The sequence below is a fragment of the Anser cygnoides genome, chromosome 1 (genome assembly GCF_040182565.1).
Source record: "Anser cygnoides isolate HZ-2024a breed goose chromosome 1, Taihu_goose_T2T_genome, whole genome shotgun sequence".
Taxonomy (NCBI): domain Eukaryota; kingdom Metazoa; phylum Chordata; class Aves; order Anseriformes; family Anatidae; genus Anser; species Anser cygnoides.
The window spans coordinates 75,854,323-75,875,641 of record NC_089873.1 but is presented as its reverse complement, the minus strand read 5'-3'; the positions used below and the strand labels follow the sequence as shown (position 1 = coordinate 75,875,641).

The following is a 21,319-nucleotide window of genomic DNA, read 5'->3' as shown; positions in this document are numbered from 1 at the left end:
AAAGCTGTTAATTGTTGTAATTCCACTAACAATACAGCATATCAGTTTTACACCAGCAATTCCTTGGAATAATCCTGAGCCAGGGTCTGGGTTAAACCTGGGAGAGTCCACAGGAAAAGAAAGTATTTATTCATTTCTTCTAGCTGGAAGACATGACGTGACCTTCTGAAACCAGGACCATCAAAACAGAATAGGGGTCAAAACCGTTAGCTGCAAAAACATTCTAAATAACACAAACAGCACCAGTGTCTCTGCTTTCACTGTATTTCTTTCCATGGCCATAGCAAGAATGACAAGGCATGTAAAATTATTTCACTCTATGGAGAGCGGTGTGTTGCTGCATTTCACTTGAAAGAGAGCAGTATCCAACCATATCGTGTCTAACTGGTTCATAGAAATTGCAACAGTCTATATTCCCATTATTTTTCTTTCCATAGCTATAAATAATTTGTGTTATGAGCCATGTGAAAATAAATGATTCCACTGTGTGAGAAGGTGAGGCTCCATTTATCTTTAAACTGTCTGGTACCCAACTTTGTCAAGTGCCTTTTGTGAACTTCACAGAGTATACTTCTGTGACATGTCTGCCTACCACACAGGGAAAGAAACACAGTGGAAACCCATCATGGTATCTACCAGCTTTGAAATTACTTAGTCAAATCTCCTCGTACTATTATTGGGACTGTCTGTAGAAGAGTCATAAAGTTGGTGTCTTCAATTATAGCTCTGAAGTGGCTCCTTTTCAATTGATGATACAGGTTGCATAAAAATGCCTCAAGCTTTCCACAGTGCTCTGTTCCTCGGTATCCCTAGGAATGCAAAAGTATATACAGAGCTGTATTTCTCTGCAGAGGATGTTTCTCTGCAGGCAAAATGCCCTGACAGTCAGTGCTCAGACAATGTGCTGGTCATTTCAGACTAGGAGGCCTGATGGACTTTCAGTGCATTAGCAATGAAATCCAAAACGATTTCTCTTAATGCAGTAAGTCTATGCTGTTAAATGATACCTCTCTCACACAAGCTACTGACGTACAAGCACCAACTGATGTTCCCTGCACAGATGGGACACATGCAGAAACAGAAAACAGAGACCAGTGACAAACCACAGAATCATTAAAATTTACTCACATAGACACAATTTGATTAGAGGTAACTGACATTCCATTATTTTTGTTTTCATGTCATTGTGAAGAATAATGGGAAAGACTGTTCCTGTTCCACTTGTACCTTTTTAAGCTCTGCTCATTGTGATTCGTGTTTAGAAGGAGCTAGTTTTGATCAGGGTATGTGTGCATGTACGTGTGTATATGCATATAAACTCGCAAAGGTTTGCCTTGCAGCACGCAAGTCAGAGAACAAATTAAAAAGTAGGGATTTTAAGCAACTTAGAATTTAACTTTCCACATAAGCTGCTTAAATGCAACTGAAAGGGTAATCAGTATGCAATCTTCACTTAGCTCTTGAACAATGATGGATATAGAGATTTCCAAAGCCTCATCACAGGCGGAAGTTAGACTTCTCCTTTCAATGGCTGGACAAATATTTGAACTGATTGTGTCAGCCTAATCCTTTGCAGTATAAAAATGCTACCTAGCTTCAGGAAAATAATAAATAAATAAATAAAAATAATATACTCCAAGATCAACCTAAAATTATTACAGAAACTTCACACCCTTCTAGTTTTTACTAATGACAGCATGCTAAGATTAACAATACTATTATCAACATACAGTGGACATCAATAGACATGTTTTCTGCAAAGTGGGAAGTCTGACAACTCTTCTTAGCTTCTTATTCTTACACATGACATTTTCCTTTGCTTTTTTTTCTTTCTTTTTCTCATGCTTCTAAAAATCACTACTGTTCCCTAACCATTATAACTACTGTTGTCTTGTTGACACAGGTATTAGTTTCGTGATTCATGCAGACCACAGAGTACTTTATAAAACAGGCCACAAAACTCTTTAACCTTGTCAGAGGTGGGGAAATAGAGGCACAGAAAAACAAATTTACTCTTCCACACTTGAATTCTATCCCCATGCACAATCCAACTGGCTATCTTGCTTAGACAGCGTGTCAAACAGTATAAGCTTGCACAAAGCACATGTTGCTCTACATTACCACCAATGCTCAGATTGCAATTATTTTAATAGTTTCTCTCTCTCTCTCTCTTTTTTTTTTTCTCTCAATATAACATGAAATATATTAAGGAATTTGGAATTAACATAAACATAACCTATTAGGCTACACTTGCAATGTACTAAGTAACATTTCCTATTGTATGTATGTCAGGGATATTTTATTAAGGATATTCCATATCCTCAGACATACTGGATTCGGTGACACTGTAAGAAAGCCTAAATCTAAATGCTGTCTGGTAGATTACAGAGAGTTAGTTCTAGTTTTACAATGGGTTTATCTAGCAGTTTTGGCAAGTTGTAGCACCTCTCTACTTTACTCCATCTGTGTAACAGGGTATTGGTAATTATCACTTGATCTTTTCAGGACCAATACTTTAAAATGGATTAATTTAAGTGAAGAAAGCATTTTGAATCAAAGTAGTTTATAGTAAAAAAAAAGGTAGTTAAATTACAGTTGTTCTTCCTTTGTGGGCTAGGCTTTTGAGTGATTTGTTCTGGAAGATTTTGTGAATATGTGCAAAACTGTACAGGCATACTCCACTTTAAGAAGTACATGTGCTGCTCCACCACTCTACCTGTGACTGTGCTCTCCAAACATAGCTCATTGCCTCTAACACACTTTGCATGTTTCAGAGAGGAATAATTCTATTTATGCAGTATCTTCTATTTGAGGCTTTCAAAGCACAAGATCTTAACATCTTTATTACATTGAAGCTACAAAACACTTCTGCAGCAGAGATAAATTTAATTATTTCTCCCTTAACAAAGGTGAAACTGAGGCAGGTAGGGTAGTGTGTGATTTTCCTGCATCAGATAGCTATAAAATGAAATAAGGCATATATTACAGCACTTCTAATTTGAATTCTGCACTTCAGTGACATCCTCATTTTCCCTCCCACAGTGCTAATTAACTGTAATGTATGATAATCATTACTGAACTGAAGCTCCACTAGGTAGCAAATGAAGGTTATCTGTTTAATTAGCTTTATGGCTAGGTTGTGGGGCAAGGAATTTTCCTAATTAACAGAACTAAAACTAGACCGGGCAAACAGGAATGAGTGTAATTAAAATTTGATCTCCCTCATCCTGAAAACACACTGCCCACAAAATAGAGAACTTTGTGTAAATGCTCATAGAGCATGGGAGGGTTGGTGCAGGTTTCAACACATTTCCCTCATGTCACTTTCTCTATTTTCACCTGTTATCTTTGCAATTTCACGAAGAAACTTGTCTTCCAACACAGATGGTAATCTGTCACATATGGATTTAGGTGTCAGGTATTCTCCTCCAGGACATATCCACTCTGACATTATCCACCAACCAATCAATAAAAGAGTCTGCTAGGCTGCCAAGAGATCAATCACCTTGTAAAATAAACATTATGTCCCATTATTTTCTTATTACAGTTAATTAGATTTATAAAACACAAAAAGCTTCGAAAGCAAAAAACTTAGAAATGCTGTCAGAACAGTTTAGACCCTGATTTTTCATTTGTGAAAGGGAAGGGATTTACTAAATCTAATACGAAAAGAAAGGATTTCTATCTAAAATTTTGCTGAACACTGAATTCTTTTTTAAACTTAAAAACATGTTAGTGCAATGCTACCAACCCAAACAGTGCAAGCTGTCTTAAGACTGTGATGCCAGAATGTGAAAGGGACTGGAGAAATCAAGAGATAAGGGTGCTCCAGTTAACACAGTCTAGGCTGAGCTAAATGCAAAAACTACCAAAAAAAGAAGAAAAAAAGAAAATCAATAGAGATCGCAGAAAATACAGTTAGTTTTCCTCCTACTGTAAGATTTTATTAATCAAAGTGTTTTCTACAATACACTGGAGAGGGAGAAATAAGTATGCAATTAGGACTCCTGTCTGTACCTGGGGACAACAAATAATGTCTGTCTGTTACAAAGCATCTGGAAAGTTAAGTACATTAGACTCTGTGAAACTCAGATGGCAATAACGACAGTTTAAGTATATGCAGACTTGGAGGGTGCGGTTAAAATGGTGGTACAGAATTGTGCAAATATATTGGGCTGACTACTTTTCTACCTTTATTATTCATATAGCCACTATTACCATAATAATTCTATATTTAATGCTTATCTGCTATATGTAGGAAGAGCTGAGACAGAGAAGAACTATACAAGTTGCTGAAGGTTACAATCAATGACTACAGTAAAGGAGTTAATTCAGTGTCTCCTAAAGTATATTAAAAAAAAAGAAGTAGAAAATACAAAACTGTCTGAGCTAACACACTTGAGCAACTTCTCTGTACTCTGTCTCACTAAAAAACAGTGCCTTGCTCTAACAGTACTTAATTTCTCCATGTAATCTCAATGAAGAGCACAGGGGCAAGTGAGAAAGCTGGGCAAAGATACAAGAATCTCCGGACTTAGCATATTAACTCAATTTACCTTAACTGTTAGTTATTTTAATTTTTCCCCTTGGAATTGTTGTTTGCTCAGGAAGCTGCATGTTTATTTTCAAGAACCTCAACTTGCATCTAAAAATTGCTGTACTTGTGTTTGATTTAATTAAATACAATTAAAAAATGAAATTGGTATTGGGTAAGGACAGTTGAAGACATTGGTGCGCTTTCTAAAATCCCATTGAAATTGTGTTGGCTTTACGATGATAAAGGTACTCTTGCTGAAAAAGACAGCTGAATACTATTAACCCATGATAACTCAAATCCGTTATTGGTGATAATGAATCAAAGAAAATTGGCTGGTGACCAAACATTAACCCTCCAAAACTTTGGAAGACATTTCTTCACCCAACCAAGGATCAGTTCTGTACCAGGGAAGACAAATACTTTACTGAGAGCAGGATCTGGCCATATAAAAAACAAGCTGTTATTTATGATGAAAAAAAAAAAGAATAAAAAAAAGTACTGTAAGTTTTGAATGTTGGTAGCTATGATTATGTGAGCAGTCAACCCCCAAATTACAGAAAGCACAGTACATTTTTACGTAATAAACTGTGGTTGCTCATCCTCAGGGACCTTTATATTGTTGAATAAATGCAAGGTCTTTTCAACAACTGAAATGCAAAATATGACCCTCCCAAGCATTAATTTAAAGGATTTGGCATTTTCAAAGGGGAGGTTCACAAAGACAAATAACAACTGCAAGTTTCCAGGGAACAGGGATATTGCCTACTCATGAAAAAACCCTAAGTTAGTATACATGAATTTATTTTGTGAGGATAGATGGAACCCTTGGGAAGGAATGAAACTGAATGAGTTACGTGGCAGCTGACCCAAGTCTGCAATTTTTTAATGGAAGATAATCTGTTATATTGTATTTGTCTGTCATGAATGAGTCTACACCAGACAAATGAATTGAATGTCTTAAACCTAAAAAAAGGCAATCCCCCAAAAAGGGAAGGAGCAGTGGAAGTTTCACACAGTCTGGATTAGATAAAGTTACAGCAACAGTTAGAAGGCAGATGTTATTCACAGCTCTATTTCTATTTCTCAGATTCTGTTCTCTACCAATTCTTTTTTTTTTTTAATTGCCTTCCATCCTGTTTTCTTCTTTCTGAAAAATTTCACCCGTGTTGGTATTTAAAATTTTAATTTCCTCTCATTTTTTAAATCCCATGGGTTTATCACTTCATTTTTCCTCACTGTGACCTGGAACTTCACATCTCTCTTAGAAAATCTGGATCAGATTATGTCTACATATCTAAAATTAATTGTTCTGGTGCTCACTCAAAATATATACCCATCAGTCAATGTCCAGTCCTCACTTTTCTGATTCCTTCCTTCTCTAGGCTTCTTATCACTTGCAGCCACCTACCACCAAATATTTTCTATGCTTTCTCCCTGCAAAATGCTGCACATTTCCTCTTGGTGACAAGCATCTCTTTCTCTCTCCAACATCTTCTCTACCACATTATGGTCTCACCACCACCTCTGCCCACCTTTCTCCTCTCTCTGTGCCTCCTTCTCTCCCTTGGTCAGATGGTCTATCATCCAATCACATGCCATATTTGCCTTTGCAATGACAACAGTCAAATCTCTGTTTTCTTTAGAAAAGTGGGGAAAAAAGCAGAATCCAGTCACCCCTCAGTCTTTTCAAAGTCTTGAAACAGTTGTTTCCAGGGCAGCAGTGCTGGGACAGATAACTACAGCCCCTTCTTTGGGCATGACATAGAGCTCTGCGCTGAGAAGCTGCAGCTGCCTGCCAGATGCTGTTATCATTTTTCTCACATTAGGTTGATCCTATTTGTTCTTTGTCTTGAGACTGGTTAACATTGGTATAATCACATAAAATGAGTGTGGCCTCAATAATAAGGCTATTGCAGCCAGGCTTTCCTGTTTGCTTCTTTAATCCACATTTCGGTAGATACTTTGAAACTGTTTTTGTAGCTACCTTGGGAGCTTGTGCTCTAGTCTGATTTTCTTGTCATCGCTATCTTTTCTAAAACAAGCAGCTTTTTTGATAAACTGAACTTGACCACTGCTCTTCCACCAGTTTTCCCTCTCTGAATTCTGAGTTTTACGAGTTTTCTCAGATACAGATTATCTTGCAGCTTGTTCAAGTCCTACCAAAACAACAAAAATAATTTCAAAACTGCCTCTGTTGTTTAGTATTCCTTTCTGTCTTTAATCTTCCTTTTGTCTCCTCTATGTAACAAATTTCGAAAATTTCCTTTGCTTCTTCTTCCTTCACCAACTACAAGTCTACCCGTTATCTCTGCAGTGTAGCCAATGTATACAGTTGATTCATATTTCAAGGAATCCTGTGTAGAAGCATTTACTGGGTTGCACTCTGACATGGTCTTCTCTCCTTTCCCAAAGATGTCACAAAGTATGCATTTTCAGAAATTCTCACCAGTACTCAAACAGTCAACAGGATTGCTGTTTTCATGACTAAAGTCTTAATTTTCCTCTAGTTTTATGTTGCTTTTTCTTTACTTTTTTCTTAAGTAGCTGCATCCATTTTTTCACAGTCCTAAATCACCAATTAGCTGCCTTTGATTGCCTCTTTGGCACAAACACCTCTATTTTCTTAATAATAAGGGTTTTGTCAGCAGTGGATTAGGAAAGGGAAAAGACAGGGAGATCCTTTGTTGTTGCTGCAACATCTACCCAGAAAATCTGGAAAATCTGTCCATTTCTACATATCAAAAAGCAGTTTGAGATTCACACAGTCCATGCTGCCTTTGCCAAGAAGCTATTTGCTTGCTTCCTGAAAATGACATGTGAACTTGTCCTTTAACTATGCAGAAGCACTGTAAAATTGTCAGAACTTGTTTGCCAGAAGACATTTTATAGAAAATTCAGCCATTTTTAATTGCACATTTAATTGCACTTTTAATTTGTGCAACATAGAGCTATACAGAAGATGACTATTTTTGTTCCTCCTAAAAGCACAAGTCTAGTTACTGGAGAACCTTCATTTCCATTACCATCTTTCTTCACATCGTTCTCATGTTCATGAATTTATTTAGGTGCTGACTTCTCACACAAGGCAAATATGTTCCTCTGACCATTCACCCCTCTGCATCATACAGTTTACGTATGCAAAGATATAAGAGGTTTTTGCATTAGATTTTTTTTTTGTTTTTAGAATAAAAGATGGGCCTTAACCACAAGATTTGTATTTGACTTCAATCCCTTTCAACTCCTGCAAGCTACAAAGTTGGTGAGACCTTGGGTTTGCTTCAACAGTAAATAAATTCATTGTTATAAATTCAACTACAGCTCTTTCTCGTTCCCTTGTGTTCAGCATGGAGAGGCCAAAGTTATTTTTTGTTTTGATTCATGGTTGTAGTGGCATGTGATCATATCTGACCTCTTCTGTTTTCTGATAGCTTTTTACTTACATGTATGGAGAAGCAAACTTAAATGGCATTTATATTTGAACATGCACTTATTTCTCGTTACAAACACTGGGAGGGTAAGTTGCTATAGCTTGAAAGCAGAATCATGTAAGGGCTCTGATGGAAGTAGAGTTGCTATATAATGAATTATGAAAACTAGATCATGATTTGACTACTCAGAAGTTTACTCTAGGTTTAAGTTGATGAGAAGCAGGGAGAAAGCTATCACGGAGAAAGAAGGACTCAAAATAAACCACTTCAGTAAACACTTAAGGGCTGTTAATAGACAACACATACTCAGCTTGCGGACTGGCTTTGGAAAACAGGATAGGGCCTGGTGTTGATAAAAATCAAGGATGTCTGATTCCTGTGGAGTAGGAAGTTCTTCTGAGGGAGTGACACAGCAGGTAGAAGGAAACCAAAGAGGGACTAGAATTTTGTGCTGCATCGACTACCATGTGTGAAGGGAGAACATGGGCCTGTTTGCACCACTGTAATAACATCTACTCTTTCCTTATATTTTGTTTCTATTGTTGAGATTAAGAAGAGTCTCTTTATTACTCACTGGTCAGAGTCTGAACGGAAGTGGAATCGCTAACCCAATTCAGATGGATTTTCAAGGCAAGAAAGGTGGATATCCTATAGGTTGGGATTAGGCTATTTGCATGTGCTTATGAGCATGTTATTGCAATAGGATCAGCGTTCAGAGCATGCCAGCTGTTCCGTGTTATTTCCCAATGCACAAATTTTTAAGGAGGTACCTTAGCTATATAATGTAAGACTTCAAATCCCATTAGGAATGACCAAGGCTGATATGCTTATGTTACCTCAGGGTCATCAGTTCTGACCATATTCTAAAAAAATGGGAAATTGTGTGATTCCCGAGAGAAGTAAAAGGCATGAGGTACAAAATCAAAGTCAGTGCTCACTGAGAGCTGATGCACAGAAGAAAGGACAGAGGTTCTAGCTTGGTATCCATGTCAGGAACAAAATGGGCCTTGGGGATCAAAGGAAGAATGGCAGAAGGTGTAATCTATACAAAGACCTGAAAATAACAACCTCTGCTTTAAAAATGAACTAGTAATTTTTGATTACTTTTTTTTTTGAGGTTCTGGACTTGAAATCCCACAAAGATCCAACCTGCTGAAATGTCTGAGAATCTTCCCCTAAAACAACCGAATTTTATCTAGCTGATCACCTAAAAACCTTTTTTTTTCACTAGCCACTCCGAGGAACCATGGTTAAAATGCTCCATTTGCTCAGGTCAGCCTCTTCAGAGGGTCAAAACACTCACTGTATCTCAATCTGTTTCCATTTGCAAAATTTTGCATTTTTTTCTAGTGGAGATACCACAGCAGTAAATTAAATACTACTGAGAGCAATCCTGTTTTTCCCTTAGTTAACTTTTCACAGGCTTTGAGGAACATGCATATGATTGCTCTGTGATAGAGCAATCCAACCCAGATAGCTTTATGTATGTGCAGCAAGCAAATAAAAGCTATTTATTAGCTTAAATGAAAACCTGCTCTCACTAGTCATCACTGTACCCTGACTCAGTAAGGCAAAAGGACCATTTTCCAAATACTACTTCCAAACCAAACTATGAATATAAGGCACCATATCAGCAGAACGTTAGCAAAATTTAATGTGCTGTACACCAAATTAGGCTGGCATCAAGTAGCAATGGTATAAACCAATACTAAAATCATGAGTACAACTGCTCTATTAACTACATAAATTATCTTAAAGAAGCACCACTGAAGTAAAGGCCATTTCAGGTTCTGCTATTATCAAGGGAAATGAATCAGAAGAAAAGGTAATAAAACAAACAGGTCTGTGCCCTTTCTGGCTTTGCCAGAGATCCTGTTTAAAAAACTCACTGCTGCTGTAATCTTGTGGTTGACATTTATGCTGACATTTGCTGGTGCCACAGCATTCTGACTGCAATGGAGATGATGACTGCCAGCAGCTTACTTCATTTCAGTTTATTCTTTAACGCCATTTGTATATATGGTTTTTCTCTTTTTCGAGAGGGATCACTGGAAAATGCTAACAGCCCATTATGGCTAATGGCTCAAATACTTATGTTTTGCAAAAGCAGTATGTGTCCAATGGGGAAGAAGCTAAACAGATGTGTGAAAAAACGTGATTCACCATCATGCTGCTAGAGAAAGGTGAGCTGGAAAAAAGCTGTTTTTTATGTCTCAGGACCTGCTATGGGTGCTAATACATCTATTGACACTAACACCAGTAGTCCTTTCATTGTGTGGACTATCTGCGGACAGATATCGCACTAAAGAACAGTGCTAATGGGGGACGCACAGAAAGTATTCTAACAATGTCAAGTGGTAGTAGTCCAGGAAGCTACGAGCAGTTTTGCTTCTATAAGTAACCTCTTGAAGTTTCAACTCTTGAGGAGACCATTCAAAATCATTTTAATTTAAAATGCTAACATACCTGAATGTATTCAACAGGGAGGACAAGAACAGCTACGCAGCATGATATCTTAGCGAATCCAATGTAATTCTTAATCTTGGATTAGGTGTTTAACCACCTTGGCTCAATATGTTCATGTAGCTATAACATGACTACTAAAGGCAAAATCAGTAGGAAATATTGCAGAGACAGCAGAGAGAAAGGTTACGCACAGATTCCTACCCACTTCATGATGAATTGAAGTGACAATGGTTCCTTCTAGACAGCATTAATGGATATGAGTCATCTTCTTGGTTTACTATGATCAATCTTTTTTTTTTTTCTTTCCCTTCTTCCCTCTGAAGAGGAAGTGGAAGTTCCTTCATACTTATCAGACCTGCAGCTAGCGTACTCGCAAATGCATATGAGACTGGGGTTCAAATCCTATGTTTCCTGCAGTGAAAGGCAGATTTCCATGCTATCTTCCTCCAAGTAACTGTTCCAGTCATAGATGAGCAGAAAACAACCTTTCACAAGCTTTCTGACTTATTAGGCATGGGAATGCCTGCCAGAGCAAGTGAACCAAGAAAAGAAGACCAATTTTCCATTGTAATTCAGATTTGAGCTTAGGGTAACTGGAATTTGACTGAGTATGCACCTCAGACACTGGCAGAAATTCAGGCACTATAGAATTTTTGCAGGTGAAAGTTTAGGTCCTTTGGGAATTTACATTGCTTGAAGCTATGCAGAAGGCAAGTAACTAAATTATGTGGCTGTGCACCTTCAAATGGAAGTTATACACTTCAGCAGAAAACTCAGGGGTAGCTTTCAGCATGCTGTTTTAGTGCTGTCTTCTCTAATGCTGCTTATGCATTTATGAAAAAGTCAAGCTTTTTTAAAATGATGGCCTCACTTAAACAGAAGTCTATGAATTTTCTGTGGGAATCAAACCCAAGGAAAACTTTTTGTATTTTTGTATTAAGAAAGAAAACTAGAACAATGCCCAAACAAAGAAAAAAATTAATTCACATGTATTTATTTGTGCCTGTCTTGCATATGTCTTTTAGGTGAGACAAATTTTAGTTCAGAAGACCTGCTCCAAACCTATGTACTTGATTCTAAAGGCACTGAGTCACCTACTTGATGTGAAAAGTATGGTTGTACGTGCCACTTTACTTACATCTGCCTTGCTGTAAATTTGATTGATGCATGTATTTCACGAGTTATCTTGCACAGGGATATATTTTACTGTCAAACTTTTACTGGCATGCAAAAAGAATGCTGAGTCAGGCATATATACAAAACAAAATGTTAGTTCATCATAGATAATTACTCCTACTGCAAAAAGTTCCCCAGTTAAGCAATCTGTGAAAAAATATACTACTCTGATTATCAAATCAATCACAGTCAAACAAAGATGGAATCATAACTCAAGTGAGCCAATAGTTGATGTAACCAACTAACAACTGCATCTTACTAATGGTAAACAATACAAGTAACTTACAACTCCGTCTGGTGTTCCTTTCTAAAAAAAACGCGGGAACATTTTCAGTTTCATATGAATTGATCAGGATTGAAAAGATGTAATTTTAAAAGCTTTAGTCAATTTAACCCAATTTAGAGAAAAAAAACTAAAACAAATTTTAAGTAATTTCGACTAATGGAATGATGGAGGAAATCATAACTGTTCGCAGACATTTTATAGCCAGGAAATGAAGCCAAATTGGCCAACTAAACTGTTCATTGTGAGCTTTTAACTTTGTGTTAGTGTGTTCTGAATGAAAAGAGAGGAAAGCCTTCAACATCTGAGTCAGATTCTCGTACCAAACTGATGTAAGCATTAATTTTACGCATTTAATTTAATGAAAACTTTCAGTTCATAATTAACAAAACACAACGTAGTTTGCTTCATTGAAATTCATTCCGTAACAAAACCTTTCCTCACAGAAACAATTCCATTTTCAAAATTTAATCCACTTCTGGGTTTTCACTTTTTTTAATCAAAAAATAATTTAAAATGCATTCTCCTGACATAATAGGCTGCAATTAAGAATGATAAAAATGTGAAATTGCTATATCAATCTAATAAAGCCAATATAAAATTTCCCTTCTATTTCAATAAACTTTGATTAGGTCATTTGACTGAAATAGTTCAGTAGTCATTATGCTCCTGGTTTTCACTTATAGATTGCTTAATGATAAGGGAAGTTACAGAGTTGAGTTAGTGGATAAACCAGTCAATGATAAGGCATTTCTGATGCTCCCACTGCAGCAGAGTCAAGTATTTAAGCACGTAAGTGACACATTTCTCTGCTGCATCTGAATGCAAAAGGATGGGGGTCTGTTTCAAGGAAGTAGAGAGCACACCACATTGCTGGGTAACCATGACAATGAGACAGCAGGAAGAAGAAATGTTTGCCTAAACAGCATCCAGTCACATAACCCCAGCATAACACTGCCTAGTTAAACAATATGCCAGAGGGCTAAGAAGGGCTTACTTAGTATAGAACAGTAAATAAAATGCCCCATCCTTAGGTGTAGATGTGCAGGGACCTTTCTGTCTCCTAAATACACGTCTGTAAGATCACCTGGGCTTGGCAAAGTTCTGTTTGTGTGCATGAATTAATACTGTTGTATTTAGCAACATTATCAATGTAACATCGCAGTGCTACCAAAATCTAGCACATTTTGGCCCAGCTGAGGACCTACCTCCCCAAAACGCCACTGTGAAGCCTGCCTGTGAAAGTGAAGCAAACTAGCAAGTTAGCTAATCAAAATAATACACATCTTGCTACTATTGCAAAAAAATCTATGGGCCACTGCAAAGTTAGATGCTTTACAGAAAAGCCACGTTTGAGATGTGGCTTTTGCTCCATACATCTAGAAATCCAGTTATGCTTTTATTCTCCTGCTTTAGAATTACATTCACTCTGCCATTTGAGTCTAGGAATTTGGAGAGTACTGCACCCTGCACAGTCAGACTGTCTTTGTGTACAGTGCTCAGAGGCTGCATTACTCTGGGGCACTGGAGTGCCTCAGGGGGCACAGTTTCTTTGTCAAATCCCTGAGGCAGAGATGGCTGATGGCCACACTTCTACATTTTACACCTTGCCAGAAGCCTGTGGTCCTTCCCCTTGCCCTAATTGCTTCTTAGAGCCCACAAAACAACCCCTCCCCCCCCCCTTTTTTTTTTTGTTCGATACAGTTTGGCAGCTGGATTTAAACAGTTCAGAAAATAAACTAGTCTGACTTCAGTCCTCTTGAACCCCACAAGTTTTTCTCAAATGAATCTCCCATTTTATCAGCTACATAGATTCTATTTAATATAATTAAAATGTTAAAGTGATGAGTCTTCTCACTGCGAGCAAATTATGGCTGAATGCATGAAATGGGTACTCAGCAGGAAAGATGCACAGGAACCAACAAGCGAGGGAGCTAGGGACTGGAGAACTCTGACACACACAAGACAGGGAAAACTGAAAAGTGGATAGGAAACAATGAGCAATAAGCATCCTGGGCCACTATGTCTTTTAATCTTCTGTCTCCCTTTCTGTCTGTCTTAGCTGACTTCTGTGGGATGACTTGGTAGGCATCTAAGGAAACGAACTACACACTGTTTTGGCATGCATAGCACAATAATCAACAGCATAAAATCAACTCAGTATCAAGCTGGGATCACCAAATTACAATGGCAGGAGAAATTAAATAACATTAATTAGAAGGAGGATATAGAATTCTTTCTGTCTGGGACATGCCTCTTCTTAGTTGACAATGGTCTGCATCGTTTGGCTTACTAACAGACAAGGCTAACACCTGATAGGAAAGCTGAAGGGAAAAAAGGATCATTTTATATTCTGCACCAACCCAGCTGAGAAAAGGCTTTGGTTTGAAACTAAATAAAGAAGAACAGTAAAATGTTAATGAATCTGTGTCCCAGTCACCATTCATATAACTGAAGGTCCCTCTACCTAGACCACAGACAGCACTTTTGCTCATATTTCAACATGAGATCACATAAGTAGTAATGTGTAAGGGAGAAAGAATCAGAGATAAAAAAAGATTTTTCAAGCTCCTCTCTCCAGCTCCCGGAAACCAAAATAATCTTCTTCTACAGCAGTCCTCCTATTGGCTGTGCCGCTACCTGTATGTATGCCATGGTAAGACTTTATTCACAATGATTTTTCATCTATTTTATTGACATTTGATATAGACCAGACTGCACTCTGCATTAACTAAGGGAGCCTGATTCTTTGAGGTCCACTAAACTCCCATTTCCCACCAAGCCAGTGAAAGAGGTTGATGCACAAAGCCACTGAAGATAGGTCCCTTGCATTACTTGGAACTTGCTTTCCTGCAGCCTCCATTCTCTGATATATTGGGAAAGAGACAGGAGAAATACCAGCACTTCAGTCCCAACTCAGTTTTGTACTCTGTGGTTTGAATCCCAGCTTTTATGAAAAAACTATAGAATTTGAATTATGGTATAGCAAAGAAAGTGTGGAACAATTAGTTACGTTTAAAGAATTACAAACTCTTTCCTGGGAATTTTTTTTTTTTGTATGAAAACTTGTCTTTTTTCTACACTAAACTGTTAACGAACTTCCAAACTACTAAACAGAAACAAACAAGCAAACAAAACCTGTGTACATTTTGAACAGCAAACTCTTTTTCCCATTACATGAGCCGACTGGGAATTTTTGTTATTTTAAAAATATGCATATTTATTTCATGAATGTAAAAAAAAAATGTTCTTTAATATATCTGATTCCCTGATTAAAAAAAAAAAAAAAAGGAAGCAAAGCGGCAGCAGATTTCCATAAAATACCAGTATCGTAAAAACACACTATTGAGGCAATCACCTGCTAGTGAGCTAAAACTACAGATTAATAAATTGCATAATGCCCCCCTTGGAGTACTCAACAGTTCAGACGTTTCTCTGAGTCTTATTTAAGCCTCTTCAATCTCAGCAAATACATAATTTCAAAGAGTAGCTGTACTAAGTTAAATGCCATAGGAAGGGAGATGCCAAAACGGACTAAAAAATCATAGACTTCCCAATAAAAACATTATTTTTGGTCGACATTATTTGCTAAATTCAACCTAAACATATTAATCATTTTGCTCAACCCCCAGTTGCATTTTTTGGTTAATACATTAACTATCCCTCCAATTTCTCTCAGCTTTTCTTACACGTCTTGCCTCTCTGTTTTCCTTTAATAGATAACCTCCCATATTTAAAAATATGACCTTTCTTAATATCATGCTTCTATGAAAAACCTCCCTTGGAGATGCTGCCACATTTGATAGGCTTTGAAATTCTGTGCATGAAAGACAGGATGTGATAACTCTATGATACTTGAAGATGCTTTAATGGGCACTCAATAGGCAATCCATTACTCTTACCACACAGATATAATTGTTACAGAGAGATGGAATAATGAACTATATACAAGAAAGAGTAGTGCAGTCAAATCAAGAGGAACAAAAAGAAAAAAAAGTCAAAATCAAAAACTTGGGAAGATCACTCTTTTGTTTCCTACAAAATTCACGGGAAAAAATGTGTGAACACTGAACTTCCCCACCCCAGCCTTTTCTGGGCTCTACCTATAAGCCAGAGGAGCAGAGAAGGCATCAATTTTACTCTGCCAGAATGCTCACTGTTGTACTCAGAAGATGTAAATCTCGTAGAGCAGTCCTGACTAAGGGTTGTCTGCATAATCTACAGAAGCAGCTTCAGTGGTCAGTTTAAGAGCATGATTCTTCACAGATTTAAATGGGAAGTTACTTTGGCTTCAGGGAAGTAGAATCTAGCTCAGAAATCTCACAGTGTAATACATGACAAAAATATTATTAATTTCAGTTAAATTAAATGAAAAACATACATTTTACTATTTTATGATGACAAGTATTTCCTAAAATGTCAATAAAGGTTAAAAAGAAATGAGCTGGTTGGTTTGTTCAACCGTATGAGGGAATTTCAATTTGGTATTTATTTTAAGTAAAAACGTATCTGCAACATCATAAAAATACAGATTCTGTTTCTCATATTTTCTTCTCATAAAAAAGGGAGAATGAAGACAAATGTGAAAGAGCTTAAAGCTATGGTATTTGGTTTGAGGATCAGTTGAACATTTCATTTTGTCTGTAGCACTAATTATAGATTTGATTATTATATAAATATTGTTTTGTGTTAGTTCTACGGCCAGACTTCTAAATTTAGAATTCCCTTTTTTTTTTTTTTTCATGATGTAGTTTCAATAATAAACATTATGATCAAGCCTAGGTGTATGTTACAGCATTAAAATGCCTCCTTTTTTGGCACTCGGTGGAATCACTGTTACTGCTCAGCTATGGCTTAGCTAGTCTGCGTGTAAAAATGATTTATTTTTATGTGGCTTGAGCTAAAACGACTGAGTTTTAATGTGTGCTCACTCTTAACTATTAAAATTGTGTGCAATGGCAGTTTAAATGTTTTATTTTCAAATAAACAAGCAAATGGACTGTTATTTCTATAAATACTAACAGAATCATGCCCAAGCACTGGGAGTTTTTAGCCTGGAGCAAAAGGAAACCACACATTTTCTGTTTATTTTTTGGGGGTTTTACTATTTTAAGTAACATCAAGGCCTGAACTGGAGATATTCTGACATTTCTGGTTACTTAGAAGAAAAAAACTCCCAGTAGTTTCTTAGCAAGTTAGGTCAGTTTATGCTAAGTCACTGAGTGACAAAAAAGTATTCTCCATGACAACAATATATGCAATGTCCTTCTGGATGTCCATCACCAAGTCTCTTCCAATGGAGCTCAAAAAAAAAAATAAGAAGAAAATGGGAAAATATTTGATGGAGGGCCCGGTCCTGCAAGCATATATGCAAAACTACTTACATGCACAGTGCCATCAAGTATCATTCTGCAGGGATATTTGAGAACTGTCCCTGTCTCCTTAACTGAGAACAGATGTTGAAAGTGGTATCAGATGCTCTTTGCTGTTCTCCCTCCCTGTATCCTCAGCATGAAGGATAAAATGACAAGGTTCTTATGATGTCTTTGAAACAGTAAAAGCTGAGCATCAGTTGCAAGGTTTAGATCTAATAAATGTTGCTTTGGTTTTCCTTTATAACTAGCTCCTTTTAATGTTTTGAAGGAGCAGAAATGGACAATTATTTGGTTTTGTTGTTTTGAGTAATACCTGTGGAGCTTTTGCTCAGCCTCATTTAGTGATAAACGATTATCTGCAGGTGACAAAGTATTGGTTGAGTTTTTAAATTAAATTTTGAATAGACAAATTCAGACAGCATTACATGACTGATTTTTTACAAGGGTATCAGACTATCCTTTGAAACTGTATGTTTTTGCAGCCCAGAGTTGTTCCTCTAAATCTCTGGTCAGTTGAAAACAGTGCAATCTCATTTCTTTGCAGCAATAAAACCCTCTAATAAATAGAGAGAAAAATGATTGAAATAAGTAAATACAACAAAATTAGGGATGCTGAAAGCTAATGAACTCAATTGCAATCACTATGAGAGTAATAGCCTTAACTTAAAAGTATTGATTAAATATCCGAATATTTACATCTTGTACTGGAACTGCTGAAGGCAAATGATGCATTGCAAAGCAAACAGAAGCTGACCTTTGCACGTTTTCCCATCAGGCTGCAGCGTAAATCCAACTGGGCAACTGCATCGTACCCCTGTTGCGGTATCCTTGCAAGTCCGATCACAGCCTCCATTATTGACAGCACATGTTTCTGCAGAATGAAAGAGAAAGAGACAGAGAGGAGGGGGGAGAAAGGGAGTGTAATGAAATGTTCTGGGGGAGGGGAGAGGCACCAACTCTTTGGGACAATTTTACAACATTATGAAAGCAATCTAAGTTTAAGCAAGCCAATTCAAGCAAGCTGTCAAGGTCATCAGGGCCCATGTACTTGTTTTGACTGGTAAATCACTTCCACAAATCATGATTACTTTCTCCCACAAAACTGGTGTTTTTATTTATTATATTTAGTTAGTGCTTTTGAACTGTCTTAGACAATAGGATGGGTTATTACATATGAAACAAGTTTAAAAAGAAAAAAAGTGATTGCCTTTAAAAGCAGAACCAAACAGTCAGTCTGTTTCATATCAGTCAATGTCTAGCCAAGGCTTTTTAAGGTTCATTTTTTTAAAATGATGTTGCAGGCAGAATGAACTTTAAAAAGCAGTAGAAAGCAAAGCACAGTGCTAGACTTGGAACCGAGAATATAAAATCCTTAGTTAAGAAAGAGTTAATGGAAAATGAACTACATATATCACTTTGACAAGAATCTACATGCCCAATCTGTTCTTACTGAACTACAAGCAAAAGGCATCTGGGTTTTGTCCACTTAAAGCTTTTTGCAAATTGAAAGGAGTTTGGAGTGGGTGGGAGGGCATAATTGAGGTCACTGAACCCATTCCAAGCTGTGTCATTGAAATTTCCCAGTGCTTGTAGTATGTAGAAGGGTGGCTGGGCAAACACAGGCAAAAGAAAGCTGCAGTACTTCTTAGCTTTTACAACGGTGGGCAACGACTATTAAGTACCACTACATTAAAAAAAAAATCTTCAACTTCATTACAAAAAAAGCAAAAACCTCTTCCTTAATGCCATTATTTTCTGTTACTTGTGTGTGCACATGCGCCCACCTTACACATACATACACATGCATACCCACACACACATTCATAAAATAGATAAAAGGCAAGTGAAATGATTAACTTTGCTTTGATCCAGAGAATAGAGTGGATGCGAGGATGCCAATTTAGCATGTCAGTTTGAACTGTGTATTTATCTGAAAAGTATTTACTTCAGAGAGCAAGTCCTTTTAATAGTATCTTTTTCAGTTGCTCTGGCTTAATTAAATTAAAATAGCCTCCCTGCTCCCCCCAAGATTGCCATTATTCTACTCAGCTCACCTCATTTTGGCTTTCCCTGAAGAGGCTTTGTCATTACTTACTCAGATTTACAGACTCTTACTGCTGAATATTCACAGTCTGTGTCACAATTGTACTCTGTAGACAGGGTCTGAAAATACGCTATAGGATATGCTAATGGAGAATTGCCTTAGAACAGTATGCTGATCAAAAATTATTTACACAGAACAGAAAATGTTTTACTTTTAAACCAACTGGTACTATAGGATTTTTACTTTAAAGTAGCCTCTGCTAATGCCTTCAGTGTGAACTTAGGCTGGTCCTTTGGAAGGACTTCACTGCTTCAAAGTAAGAAAAAAATATATCTGTTTCTTTATTCTTTTGAACTGGTACAGACCTCTACATCAGTTTTGGAATAAGTTGCTGGCATCTATAAACAAACTGAAAGCAAGTGGTAGGGGCACACATGCATTAACAGCATGGGACAAAACTTTGCTGTCCATATACATTTACCTATGCTGTACTAGATATATCTATATCATATGTGCTACATAATAACATCATATAGAAAAAGCAATAAGTATACGAACGAATTTGCATTAAGCTACTAGCAAGTACAGCTAACAAAATGATTGACTTTTTTAGTGAAAGCTTTCTAAAAATGGAGCTGAACCTGCAACTCCTTATTTTCAGGCGGAGTTCTTGCTTACCTGTCTAATCCAACAAAATTAAAAGGCCATTTTGCATGAGTACAGAACATTTATGTAAGACTTGCAGAACACGAACCTAACTGCTTAAGTTCTCATTTTCATTTACTATCCTGGGAATCTTAGATGCTGACACTACTTTTTGGAGAATTCCTTGGTAAATTACAATGCTGTCATCTCCATTTGTATGTGAATGTGTGTGTCCTCGTACACCAACATATCAAATTATTTTACATTCCAGAGAAGGGAAAAGGTTTCAGGTCATTTAATTTATTTATTTTTTTTTTAACTTGGGTACAAGTTAATGATAGGATGACTTGCCAAGAGTAAAAAGTTAAGATTAAAAAACAGGAAAAAGTGTTGAAGATGTACGTTTGGCATGGCACTGCAAAGAGCAGTAAATTTTATGTTCGCAGATTAACTTTGGCATATGAAGAGTCTTTTATTGCAGTTCATCACCAAGATATGTACATAAGCAGTAATATTTCTGCTTTCTGGATGACATCCAGTGAAAATGAATAGACACAACAATTTTTTTTTCCCATGGCATGGATGACTGGATCTATAGGGTAAGGGTCATTCAGTGAACAAGAGTTATTTCTATGTATAAATAGAGGGAATCAAGCCAGCTTTTCTTATTTTCACAGAGATTTAGTAAAACAAACCAAAAAGGATAAATACCCTTCAACTTTCCTGGTGACTCTGACTTTAATACATGACAAACTCTAACAGAATGAAGACCCAAGTGAGTGAGAGGACATCTGACAGTACCTCTAACATTCTGGATAATCAGAGAGATGTATTGACGAAATTCCTTACACTTAAGGTCATGAGAAAAAAATGGTAAAAGAAAGCTAATATGAATAGCAGAATGTGGGAAAGAGGTATTACAAGCTACATCAAATAGAATTGCTGAGGCCTATATACAACATAAACTGAAGCATGTCATCACTGGTGTTTCTGTTAGAAATTACTTCAACCCATTCTTCTCACCACTGTCAAACTTCAGTATATATTTGAAATGCAAATACAAATTTTAGGTCTCAAATAAAGAGCAGAAACAAATGACTTATTTCCAAGCTATCATGCTGGAGATGCTACACCTATACGGAAGGGAAAGAACAAATGTTCAAAATTTGGATCAAGTCTTCATGATCATATTGATCCTACAGGCTATTTTCCACAGTTTTTGTCTCTGTGAAAGATAACCTCACCATATTTAATACTCTTTTTTCTTTTTTTTTTTTGTTTTTCAGATTATTTTGGCATGTTTCTGATGTTTTTTGTTCTGATGCAGGAGCAGAAAATCACTCGAAGACAATGTAGTGTTGGGTA

At 36.9% G+C, this 21,319-nt stretch overlaps 1 protein-coding gene across 9 annotated transcripts in view; it reads right to left on the bottom strand.

Annotated features, from left to right (window-relative positions):
• The window catches only part of SCUBE1 (signal peptide, CUB domain and EGF like domain containing 1), a 245,185-nt gene that overhangs the window by 57,028 nt on the left and 166,838 nt on the right, over positions 1-21,319 (bottom strand). For 8 of the 9 annotated variants that reach the window (XM_048050144.2, XM_066990329.1, XM_013184669.3 and 5 more), the window contains one exon: positions 18,020-18,136. The exons of the other annotated variant lie outside the window; for it this stretch is intronic. In XM_048050144.2, coding sequence (XP_047906101.1) covers positions 18,020-18,136 — 117 coding nt within the window. The remainder of the gene's footprint in view (positions 1-18,019; positions 18,137-21,319) is intronic. 9 annotated transcript variants of the gene reach the window in all.